The 12,363-nt window shown below is 54.2% G+C and overlaps 1 protein-coding gene across 1 annotated transcript in view; it reads right to left on the bottom strand.

Annotated features, from left to right (window-relative positions):
* Positions 1 to 6,105: 6,105 nt before the first annotated feature.
* Positions 6,106 to 12,363, bottom strand: part of ZFR2 (zinc finger RNA binding protein 2) — a 48,317-nt gene continuing 42,059 nt past the window's right edge. The window contains exons 18-22 of the mRNA XM_006869041.1: positions 10,213 to 10,434; positions 9,761 to 9,856; positions 8,097 to 8,208; positions 6,885 to 6,982; positions 6,106 to 6,282 (exon numbers count right to left, since the gene is read on the bottom strand). Of these exons, the coding sequence (XP_006869103.1) occupies positions 6,106 to 6,282; positions 6,885 to 6,982; positions 8,097 to 8,208; positions 9,761 to 9,856; positions 10,213 to 10,434 (705 nt within the window). The remainder of the gene's footprint in view (positions 6,283 to 6,884; positions 6,983 to 8,096; positions 8,209 to 9,760; positions 9,857 to 10,212; positions 10,435 to 12,363) is intronic.

Here is a 12,363-nt window from a genome sequence, read left to right as displayed (position 1 = left end):
TGTTTGTTTCTGCTTTCTGTTCCCATTTTATCACATTGAGACTTTTTCTTTGTTACTCTGTCATGCTTTTTCTCTTGATCAGTTAGGATCTCTTTCCTGCCTAATATTTTTGAGGAAAGTGCTACCAGGCTGACCGCCGTGAGTAGAGGTTCTACATCTTGGGGGTGACTTCACTGTGAGGGTACAGGACATTGCAGGGGAAACTCCCCCCCTTCCAAAAAAAATATCAGCAGCATCTCTAATGCTTTTATTATATAGCCTGCCGGCCTCCTCAGTTTCCAACCTCTGGCCGTCAGGCTGTAAGAAAAGTGCTAGACATGCTGTTGATGTTTGGGGGTTCCCCTGCAGTGGTAGCTAGTACCAAGTAGTTCTAGTACCCAGTGACGTTGTTGTTGTTAGGTGCCATCGAGTTGGTGCCGACGCATAGCAACCCTGTGCACAACAGAACTAAACACTGGCCGGTCCTGGGCCAACCTCACAATTTTAAATACCAGCAGGGTCACCCATGGTGGACAGGTTTCAGATGAGCTTCCAGACGAAGATCGACTGGGAAGAAGGAGAGACAAGCTACCTCTGTGTATCTAGTCACTGAAAACCTTATGAACAGCGGTGGGACACTTCGAGCACTAGCCAAGCGAAGGGCAGCAGGAATCCACGTGGTCTAAGTGGCCAGTTCATAGAAAATGAAAATACCAGAAGGAAATATGGCAGGGTGTTAATAGCGGTCGAGGGTTTTGCTCCCTGTTTTTCATTTTCCTGAATATTTTAAGTTGGTTTATCATGAAAGATAGAAGGGAAAAAAAACAAAACAAAACTAACCAACCAGTGTTCATTATAGTTTAAAAACTGGGCAGCCGTTAACCGGCAGTCAAAGCTTCCCTGACCCAGGCTGCCTTCTCCATCTTCAAGAAGACCATGTGCGGTCCTCTGGCTCATGGCTCAGCAGAGCCGGACTTAATCCGCTTACCTGAGAAATCTCATCAGCTCCAGTGGTCACACTAATGCGGTGGGGGGTGGTGCGTGAAGGGTGGGGTAGAGACTGAGTCAACATTTTCCAAACAAACCCTGGAACCCATCCAAGTCTATATATCTATCTGGCAGTGGTCCATTGCTAACCCCAATAATGGCGGTTTAAACCCACCCAGTGTACCACGTAAGAAAGGCCTGGTGGTTTGTTTCTGTTAAGATGCCAGTCACGGAAACCCTGTGGGCAGGTGGATGGCTGTGAGATGGAATGGATTCCATGGTACCCGATGACAACATAAATCATGAAGGAGTCCCTGGGTGACACATATGGTGAAGCACTCCATTATTCATCAAAAGCTTGATGATTTCAACCCACCAAGAAGTACCTCAGAAGAAAGTCCTGGCAAGCTGTTTCATGAAAAGCCTATGGAGTGTAGTTCATTCTGCAACACACATGCGGTCACTGTCAGGATGGACTCAGAGGTAACCAATACCATCCAGAACTACAACAGTATATTGTTAGGGTCCCTCGTGGCACAACTGGAGTCCTGGTGTGGTGCTGCGGGTTAATGCGCTGGACTGTAAGGGCGGTTTGAATTGTAAGGTTGGTGGTTCAAGTTCACCAGCCACATACTGGAAACCCTAGACAGGGTCGCTATGAGTGGGAACCAAGTCAATGGCACTGAACAAGTGGTACAGTTGGCACCTAAGATCTGAACAGTGGGTGCCTCGGTGGAATGGCCTGGCAATCCGCCTGCAGAAAGATGACAGCCAAGCTCACCCAGGCAGCAGTTCTACTCTGATTCCCATGGGCTATCTGGTAGCGTAGTGGTTACGAATCAGGCTGTGAACCGCAAGGTCAGCAGTTTGAAACTAACAACTCTTCTACGGGAGAAAGATGAGGCTTTCTGCTCCCGTAAAGATTTACAACCTCAGAAACCCTGTACAGGGTCGCTATGAGTCGGAACCAACTCCACGGCACATAACCACCACTACCACCATCAGTAAGAGTTGACTTCCGGGTTTGACTGTGGCCAGGTCCCACACCACTAAACGTTTAGTACACGTCATTGTTATTAAATGTCGTTGAGTGGGTTCCCATCCACAGCAACCCTGTATAGGGTTTCCGAGGAGCAGCTGGTGGGCTTGAACCACCCACCTTGCGGTAAGCAGTCCAGTGCTTATCCTACAGCACCACACCAGGGCTTCCAGTACATATTAATCCATTGAATCACCATGTTAATGTAAGTGGTTAGTGTTCGAGGATTAACATAAATGTTGGCGGTTCAAACCCATCAGTTGCTCTTAGGAGAAAGATCTGGCAAACGTCTCCCGTCAAGATGATCACCTAGAAACCCCTATGAGGCAGTTCTGCTCTGTCATATGGGGTTGCTGTGGGTTTCGTTGGGTTTTACATGTGTCATTATTTCCCAGATCCCTCTCCCCCCAGCTTATTTCAGACTCAAGGAGGAGGGGACCCGGGGCATTTTAAAGCAGATCTTTCTTATTTCCAATGACCTTGCAGATGGAGCCGCCCGCATGTCTGCCCTCCCATTCTGGTCTTTTCTCAACCGCCTAGTTCCAGCCCTGCCCACACTGCCCGTTCAGCATCCCACACTCACCGTGTTGCCTAGCAACCAGACTCGCCTGCCAGGACAGCATCTGCAGCCGCCACTGCTCGCCTCTTGGTCCCACTCCTCTGGAGTCTGGTCCGAGGTCTTCAAGCCTCCCTGCTGGGCTGCTATGGGGAGGAGGGGATGCAGGGAGACGGCTGGGGACGAAAGGCCTATAAGACAGCCGGCTCAACCATCTGGTCCTGACATGTCACTAGACTCACGGCTGGATTTTGCTGCAGCATAGACGAGGCTGGGGCTTTTGGAGTTGCTGGGAGGGTAGGCTTAACTCTTTGTCAACAGGCTTGCTTTTAGACCACCTGGTGTCGAGTGTGATACCCGCCTTCCCTGGCAGCCAGGGAGGGAAACGGTGCGCAGTGAGTTATGAGGCAGGATGCGGGGAGGAAGGAAGACTGTCTGCCAAGACAGCAGAGGTGCGGCTGTGACGTCGAGCCCACCACATCCCTCCTGTCCATCCTCCCAGCCACAGCAATCATCCTCTGTAATGAGATGTGGGCAGAGCCCTGTTCTGTTCATCATCACTCAGAAGCAGATCCGCATATGAGGAGAATTGCCTTGGCGGGTGGGAATCTGGCTTCACGCATTGAACAGATAGTTACTGAGGGCCCCTGGGGGAGGGGGGGTCAGTGGTGAAGTGCTGGGTTCAAAGCTACCAGCCACTCTGCAGAGAAAAGGCCAGATGATCTGCTACCATCAAGATGGCAGCCTAGGAAGGCCTGTGGGGCAGTTGGACTCGGTCACATGGGGTCGCTATGGAGTTGGAATTGACTTGATGGCACCCCACAACAACAGTGAGTCCCTGGTGTGTGCTCAGGGGGTCCCTGGGAGGTGCCAACGTTAACAGTGAGTCCCTGGTGTGTGCTCAGGGGGTCCCTGGGTGGTGCCAACGTTAACAGTGGCTGACCAAAAGCTTGCAGGTTCAAGTCCACCCAGCAGTGCTTCGGAAGAAAGACCTGGTGTTCTGTTTCCAAAAAATCAGCCATGGACAAGCCTGTGGGACACAGTTCTTCTCTGACACATGTGGGATCACCAGGAGTTGGGGTCAACTTGATGGTACAGTTTGGGGGCAGTGGTGGTTCAGGGCTGGGCTTCTATGTGGAAGACTCAAGTTCAAGTCTCGACCAATGTACAGTCTTCACCTGTCTCGTTGCGGAGGCTGGCGTGTTGCTAGGATGGTGAACAGGTTTAGTAGAGCTTCCAGACTAAGACTAGGGAGAAAGGGCTGGCAACCAACTTCTTATCAATCGATCATTGAGCTCCCCCCCTCCCCCCCAGGGTACAGGTCTACCGACACACATGGGATTGCCCAAGTTAGAACTGACTCCATATTAACTGGTTAGTGTGTCTGTGACCTGTTCTAGATCTGGGAGACAGTGGGGAGAAAGCCTGACCCGTATCTGCCTACAGTAAAGCCCTGTTGCCAAGGGAAAGACCAGGTGACAGATAATTCTAGAAGTTCTATGTCTATAAAGAAAGCGAATAAGATCTTGTGACAGGTTGAGAGGCGGGGGATGGAGTGACATTTGAACTGAAACCACACAAGTCAGGGAAAAGCATACGCAGCAGCAGGAATAGAATGTGCAAAGGCCCTGAGGTAGGAACAAGTTAGACTTATCTGAAGATCAGCAGAGAGGTGGGGCTGGAGCTGAGGGATCAAAGGAGAGGGTGGCAGATAGTTTCTTGTGGGGATGCTGTTTGGATTGGGACTTTTCTCCTGGGCGCAGTGGCCGGGCGGGTTTAAGTAGCTACAGAGCTACAAGGATGGAGAGGGAAGTGGAGCCCATCGGGTTTCCTGATGGTTTAGCTATGGCCCACAAAGGAATCCAGGAGGGCTGCCCAGTGGTGGTGGCAGTCAGCCTGGTGAATGTGTTGGATTCAGTGCTGCTGATGGAGATGAGACAACTGGGGCAGTTGAGAAAAAGTGTGTGGGGGCGCCAAGGGCTCTGCTGGGCTGTGTGTTGGGGAGACAGACAAGAGGGGAGAGGGCAGACTGCTGGGCAGAGGGGCCCTCTCTGAGTTTGGTGCTGCAGGGGTGTGTGAGGCAGGGAGGCCCAGGCCTCTTCTGACATCAGTTGTCCCCGAGGGAGGTCTGAGCACAAGGTACTCAAACCACTTCCTGTTTCCGTGGTGATAGGTGGGCCTGGCTGCTCAGGAAAGGTAGACCTGCTTTTGGGCTGGGTTTTGTGGAGAGAGTCCTGGCTGGCCTCTTTGCCATGTGTCACTGCACCCCAGATTCCTGTTCCCCACATCGCTGCCTCGTGACCAGTGAGCCCCGGAGGTCTGCCCGGTCAGCTCTTTCCCCTGGAGTCCCCTCCCCACCCTCTGTGGTTTGGGGAAACTGTGTGTGTAGAGGGGGAGCTATTGGTGTGGAGTCTGCCGGCTGCCCTGCCCTGCCACACTCAGCATGGCTACCTTCTCCTCCGAGAAGCCTTCCTGGCTGCTAGTCCATCCACTGTCTGCTGTGTGAATGATTATCTCTCAGACCAGATCTCGGGGAGCTCCCTGACACCATGGCACACCTTCCAGGGGGTGATGTCCAGTTGTCCTGTCCCCGTACACTCCCAGGACCTGACACTAGCCTGAGGGTGCCCCACTGGGTAGCTCTGGTCCTGTGAACTGTCTCTTGGACTGTGACCTCACTCAGAGCCCAAAGGGGTCAGGTCAGTAGGTCGGGTCTACGGCTGACCAGATGGGCACTCCACATAGAGAAGATACCTCATTTTATTCCCTCCTCCAACTTCCAGGGAGCTTTACGGAGATGTGGGATATGAAGTTACACACAGGCTGAGACTGCCTTTTAAACTCAGAAATGAATTCAAGCAAACCTGAGGACTCTGGGTCACCGTATCCGGTTCTTGGGGTCAGTGCCATTGCTATAAGGCAGGGTCCCTCCCAAGCCCTGCTCTGAAGAGACCCATGGCAGGAAGGTAGGAAGGCAAGATGTGACAGGTGACCTCTCCCTGCAAAGGCACCCAGAGGCTCGGGGTCCAGTCTGGCTTCCAAGTGTGGGCCCTCCCTGGGGTGGGACAAGGCCAGCTCAGCACGCAGCTGCCTCCACCAAGTGAAGGGTGCGGTCTGCCAGAAGCCGGCTGGCTGGGACTGGGGTTTCCTGGGGCTTTGCTATGCTAAACTGGCCCCCCAATACCCAGCTTCTCCTAACTGGGTCTCCTGTGACCTTTTCCAGAACCTTCCAGATCAGGCTTCCAGATACTGGGTTCATTGTCACCCGGAATACACCACCAGTACCCATGTTTAGAATAGGTGTGCCTGTCCCTTCTACCTGGTCGGCCTCAAGGGATGGTCCCAGGACACCAAAGGGTGAGGCAATGTCTTTAATGATTTGAGCACTGGTGTCTTTAAAGAAACCTACACACAGCACGCGATCCTAAAGAATAATACCGGTTGTCAAATGTCCGGGATGGAGCACAAGCTGTCCAGGCGCACAGGTACACAGAAGTGTGTGTACACTGTGGATATTTGTCCAGTGGCTGGTGGTGGTGGCGGCTCAGGCAGGCTCCTCTTCGCCTCTCCGGACCTGCTTCCTCTCGCCCTCACCCTCCTCAGCATGGCCCACCTCCCGCAGCCTCTTCCGGAAGTGGGCCCTGGGCCTGCTGTGTGGTGGCAGAGGATCCGTTCCCAGGATCTTGTGGATCTGCCGGAAGGCTAACAGGCGGAGTGCGTGCTGTGGGGCGGGCACAAACTGTCAGGACCCCGGCTGCCCCTCACCCTCCTCCCCACTACCCAGGCCCCTGTGTGGACCCTTCCTGTCTGTGGGCCATCACCTGCCCTACTACATCACTCCTGTCACTGTGGACACCACCTCAGGTGTGAGGAAAGGTCCTGAGAACTGTCCTCAAGGCTCGCAACCCTCGGACCCCAGTGTGTCCTATCTATGAAAGGGACCCAAGTCCTGACTCTCCCTGGCAGTTCTGATCCTGTGAAATTCATTCATTCCACAAGGCTTAAGCCAGCAGCGATGCCATGTTATACAACCCGGAGATCTGCGCAGAGGGTTGGCCGGCTGATTCTGGAGTCCCACCCTCCCCTCACCCCCCTCAGCCTGCTCCTCTACGCAGGGATTTTGGCTTTGCTCCAAGTCCCCCCAGCAGCTTTGTTGCCCCAGGTCACGAGGGATGGGAACCCCCACACCATTGCCCAAGACACAGGGTTGAAAACGGGACTGGAATCCCAGCAGGTCCCCCTTCCCCCTGCGCCCCCAACGGAAGTTGAGCTGGAACGGTAAGTCGAGGCGTTCAGCAGGACCTGCCCACGCCGCGCCCCTACCTGGGCACTGGCTGTGATATCCTCTCGCTCCTGAGTTGTCATCGAGTCCAGAACATCCGTAGGGTCGCGCTCACAGGGGTCCTGCAGCCCGGGCCCACCTTTGGGGTCAGCAGAGATGGAAGACACTATGAGAGGCTCTTCCACACTGTCACTGCAACGTGGGGGGCTGGCAGGGTCAGGTGCCTCGTGCAAACTGTCCATGGGTGCGCCATGGCATCTGTCTCCCCCGCAACCCACCCAAGGCTCCCAGGCAAGGAGCTCAGCTCAGCCTTCTATGTAGTGCTTCCTCTTGGAACTATGGTGACCTCTTGTGTACAGAGTAGAACCAGGACCCATGGGGCGTTCAAGGCCTCCTGGAAGCGGATCACCAGGTTTTTCTTCCAATGTGCTTCTCCACTACCAACCTTTAGACTAGCAACACCCAGTGACTCCTGAATGGCTCAAACCACAGGCCTGATTTCTCTTTTTTCACTTAATCCTGTGTCACTGATAATGACTTTGTTGTTTTGTTAAGTACTGTGGAGTCGATTCCGACTCATAGTGACCCTGCACAGGGTTTCTGAGGCGGTAAATCTTTACGGGAGCAGAAAGCCTCATCTCTCTCCCGAGGAACAGCTGGTAGTTTCGAACTGCTGACCTTGCGGTTCGCAGCCTGATTCGTAACCACTACGCTACCAGAGCTCCTTGATAATGACTTTAGAAACATCTTTTTCTTTGTTTTGAATCTAACACCTTCTCATATTGAGTCCTGGCGGGGCGCTATAGCACTGCTTGTGGTTCCAATGCACCAGCCACACCTCAGACACCCTGGACAGGGTCACCATGAGTGGGCACGCGCCCACCACCACCTTCCCCTGTGAAGAGAGCATGTTGTTGCTCTAGGCTCCACGGACGGTCTCCTAATTATAAAGCACACTGTGTGTGCACGGTCCATCACCACGAAGCCACAGGCAGACTGCTGCCGACAGCCTGGCCCCTCACTGTGTCTCCAACGTCAGCAGCCCCACCTGCTACTAGACCTCGAGCAGATCCCTTTGCAGCATCTGTCTGCCTCCCCACCCACCACCCAGGCTGGCCTGTCACTGCCCCACGTGCTCTGTTGTGAAGCGAGCGTCTTTGGTCCCATCTGGGCTGCACGCAATGACGTTCTTATGCATGGTGGTGGTCTTGGTGGCTGCCACCCGTTCTGAGTTTCACCCACCATGAACTGACCTGTGAGCAGCGTCCCTGTGGCCACACACTCCAGGACCCTCCTCACAGCGTCCCCTGGGCCCAAGGGTCCTGCGGCGCTGCTCAGTGCCTTCTCCACCAGCAGCTCCATTGCCTAGGGTGGGTGGGGAGAGACCAACCACAGTCGGTTTAAAGGGGGACTGGGGCCAGCTCCCCTCCCCACAGAATCAGTTCCTAGGGTCCCGTACCCCTTACGGAGTTCCAAGGGGACCCACGATCTCCTCCAGCCTGTCCGCTGTACTTCCCCTAGCATGACGCTCTCTAAGCCTACTTCCCGTCTGTGAGATCTGTGCACAGTAACGCTGTGGACTCCTGTGGTGCGGGTAAAGAGGCGAGTGTTGGCTGTGCACCACCTCCTCCAAGAAGCCCTCCCTAGGTGCCCCTGTAGGGCCTTGTCACTGGGAGCTCCTGGGATGGGGCACTGTGGTTGGGCTAGGTGGAGGATCTTCTAAAGTGAGCTGGCCAGCTAGCAGAGTGAATGAGGGGCATTTCCTGGGACCCAGGTAGAGCCCCTAGGGGCAGGAATCATACCTTTAGGATCCCAGCCCATGGCTCCAGGACCAGCACCCCCAAATAAGGCCAAACACAGGCCAGGACCCGGGGCATCAGTAGCCAAGTGCCGTCAAGTAGACTCTGACTCACGGTGACCCATGAGTGTCACGGTGTAACTGTGCTCCCTCCACAAATGGGTTGATGGCTACTTTTCCAGAAGTAGGTTGCCAGGCCTTTCTTCTGAGGTGCCTGTGAGTGGACTCGAACCTCCAACCATGCAATAAGTCACTGAAGTGCAGTTACCATCTATCCCACCCAGGGAGGTCACAAGCCCAGAACAGGCATTATCACTGGGCTCCGGTGCCTGCTACTGACGTGAAGTGGCAGAGCCAGACTTCACAATGCTACACCACTAGGAGCAGGGAGCGGGTGTGTGAACGTGAGTGGCAGGGACAGACAAATGGACAGGCCCACTGAGAGACAGCAGGCAGAAAGGCTCTGCAGAGGCCTGGGGAGGGCAGAGGGGCTGCGGGGTGGGTCTAATAACCACATAGCCACCCACTGGGGGAACCCAGGGCATGGGGCTGCTCTGTGAGCTTTTCTGGGGCCTTTGAATTCTCCCTCCTCTCTGTTCTCCTTGGGATTGATAGGAAGCTTTGCTCCTTTTCCTTCCTCTCTTCCTCTTTCCTGCTGTCTTGGTGTAATTCTTTCTCTTTCTCTGTCTCTCTGTCCTACTCTCTCTGCATCTGTCTGTTTGTCTCTCTGCCCCACTGCCTTTCTCACCTACTATAAAATACCCAGTGCTCAACATCTTTGTCCACAAACCATTATTTTCTTGGGAATGTTCTCAGGAAGGGCCCACGAGGGGGTGGTGTTTTAGCCACAGGTGACTCCTGGGTAGGGCATGTGGGGTGGGACCACCCAGAGGCTTATCCCTGCCCTGTGCCAGCGGCTATGGATCAGACCTGTACATATGCCAGGGCACCTGGGCATTTGTATGGCACCTCAGTTGGGCCTGCCTGGTTTGAGGTTTGAGATAATGACATTCAAATGAGACTGTGGCTCAGAGCCTCGTCCCGTGACCTGAGCCCCAGGGAGGAGAGTGGTTTCCTAGGGAAGGAGGCACTGCCCATCCCCACCCAGTGGGGTCTTACCCAGTCTGGCAGGGCCCCCCAGGTGGGCACGCGCTGGCATAGGTCCCGGAGCACTCTGATGACCACCACGCATGATTGCAGGCTGGTGGCATGTGCCTTGGGAGAGAAGCAGACAGCTGGGTCAGGCACCGTGCAGCACATGGGGACCAAATGCCCCCCAGCCAGGACTCACTGACCAGGAGGGGCCGTTTTATGACATAAATGCCAGGCTAGATGCACACAACAAGGAAAGGCAGCAGGCAGGGTCCCAGGCACATGGGTGTGTGTGGTGGGGGAGGCCCAAGCTGTCCCCATACAGAAGTGGTCATTGCTCTCGGGTCCCTGACTCAGTGGGCCCAGGGCTGAGCTGCTGAGAGCTAGCAGAAGGACACCCAGCTACGCTCCTCCCAGCTGTCCTGACCCCATACCAGACCCCCCCTCCCCCCACCAAGTCTGAGACAGCCCCTTCTCACCTGGAACCACTTGGCATGGCGGAGGGCAGCCAGTGACTCCAGGCAGCGTGCTGGACTCAGAGTGTCCACTGGGTCGGGCCTCACTGTCTCCGCTTCTGGAAGAAACATGAGAGTCGGTTCCTGAGAGGATGTATGTATGCAGGCCTCTTCGTGCAGGGCCACGCGGGCACCGGCTGCCCGGGCACCTCCCGCTCCCTGGGGACAGAGCAGGCTCCTTCCACACTGCAAAGAGAAGAAAAGCCTGCCTAAATTCTCCCTCCCCTAAAGTGACAGCCAGATAGCCAAAGACTGTCCATGTGGTCACTACAGAGCCCCCCTGGTGGGAGCAGCCCCGAGGGAGAAAGACCTGGAGATCTGCTACCATTGGGGCAGTTCCCCTCTGTCATACAGGGTCACTGTCAGAACAATGACCATGTGGTCACCGAGTGGTCATCTCAGCGCTGATCCTCTTGGTTAGCAGGTTCCTGCCCGGATGTAAAGCTACGCATGATGCCGCGTTTCCAGGGGCGTCAAAACGCAGACTTGACAGGGAGAACGTGGCTCAGACTGCAGTGTGTCCTGCGATGTGTATTCTTGTTGATGACAAAGGCCCCGTGTCCAGGAGGAATTCAGGCCCATTTTTTTCTGTTTGTATCATCACTGCTTTGAGAACATTCTTCTCTGGAAGCCAGGCCATTTTGTTACATAATATACGGGTTTGAGTGAGGCCATGTGAGGGGACACAGGGTTTGCCTCAGTCCATAAACATTCCCCCTGGTCACCATCTGCCATCACGGATGCCTCGCTCCCCAGAGTGTGTCTCTGCCGTTGCCATCTCTGCTGGTGCGGAGCCTTTAACAAATGCTGAGGTGAGGGGGGACAGGACAGCTGGATAGAGGCCGGGGCTGGAAATGGTTCAGAAGGCCAGAGTCTTAGCAGGACTTAGAGAGTCAATTTCAACTCTCATCAACCCCATGTGACAGCGCAGAACTGCCCCCAAGGGGTTCTTAGGCCATCATTTTCACAGGAATAGATCACCAGGTTTTTTTTCCATGGACCTGCTGGGTGGGTTCAAACCCCTGACCTTTCAGTTGGCAGCTGAGCACTTAACTGTGGTGCCACTAGGGCTCGGAACATGGCCTCACCTCCTCGTGTGTTAGTTTGGACAGAGAAGGTTCTGGTCTGCCGCAGGCTGTGGTTTCTAGTCAAGACATAATGGCATTTCTTCTTCCCACTGAATTCATTTCTTTGATGGCCCTTGATTTCTGACAATTGATAAAGGTTCCTAGACTTGTCTGATGAATTATTCCCGTTCTAACAGTGGTTGCCTGTATGATATGGGGCTTCTTCTGTGTGTCTGGGGTGAGGGTTCCGCAGTCAGTGGGACGCGTGCGCCTACAGAAGCCTAAGATGGCCAAGTTTATGCTCACTGTGTTTTACCTCGATAAAAAAAATGTCAAAAAGGCCACAGTGATGGTGAAAATAAACCATGAAGGGGTTGTGTTGACAGATGTTTTGGTGTGAGTATTTTCCCCACGTTAACTAGATAAAGACAGAGGCACGCAGGGGGATAAACCGAGGTAGATGGATGTTGGGGTCACTGAATCCAGTTCCGACTCACAGCAACTCTGCATAGTGTTTCTAAGGAGCGGCTGGTGAGGTTGAACTGCCAACCTAGTGTTCCAGTGCTTAACCTAAGTGCCACAATACAGATAGAAGATACGACACGTACAGAACAGGCTAGAACTGCTCCAAAGGGCTCGGAGGCCGTGAGTCCATACAGACTCAGACAGCCTCATCCTTCGGTTAACAGCCCAATGCTTAAGCCACTGTGTCACCAGAGGTCTGTGAGAAACAGACACAGAGAGTTGATAGGCAGACAGACAGACAGACAGACAGATAGGTTGCTGCTGCTGTTACGTGCTCAGGTGTTTCTGACTCATAGCAGAGAGGATTTCCAAGGAGCAGCTGGTGGAGTTGAACTGCTGATCTTGTAGTTAGCTGTCCAGTGCTTATCCTACAGCACCATACCATAGATAGATCAGTAGATAGGTAGACAGACAGACAGACAGAAAGAGACAGGGGCTTCGGAGGCTTCCAGAATTGCAGGAACCTATGCTGAATGTCCCAGGCCAGGGGCCCACACACCCACTGTATTGTGGGTGCCGCCCC

Source organism: Chrysochloris asiatica, unplaced genomic scaffold, assembly GCF_000296735.1.
Source record: "Chrysochloris asiatica unplaced genomic scaffold, ChrAsi1.0 scaffold00125, whole genome shotgun sequence".
Classification (NCBI taxonomy): Eukaryota; Metazoa; Chordata; class Mammalia; order Afrosoricida; family Chrysochloridae; genus Chrysochloris; species Chrysochloris asiatica.
Note: the sequence above shows the minus strand (reverse complement) of the source record. Positions and strands in the feature narration are given on the sequence as shown.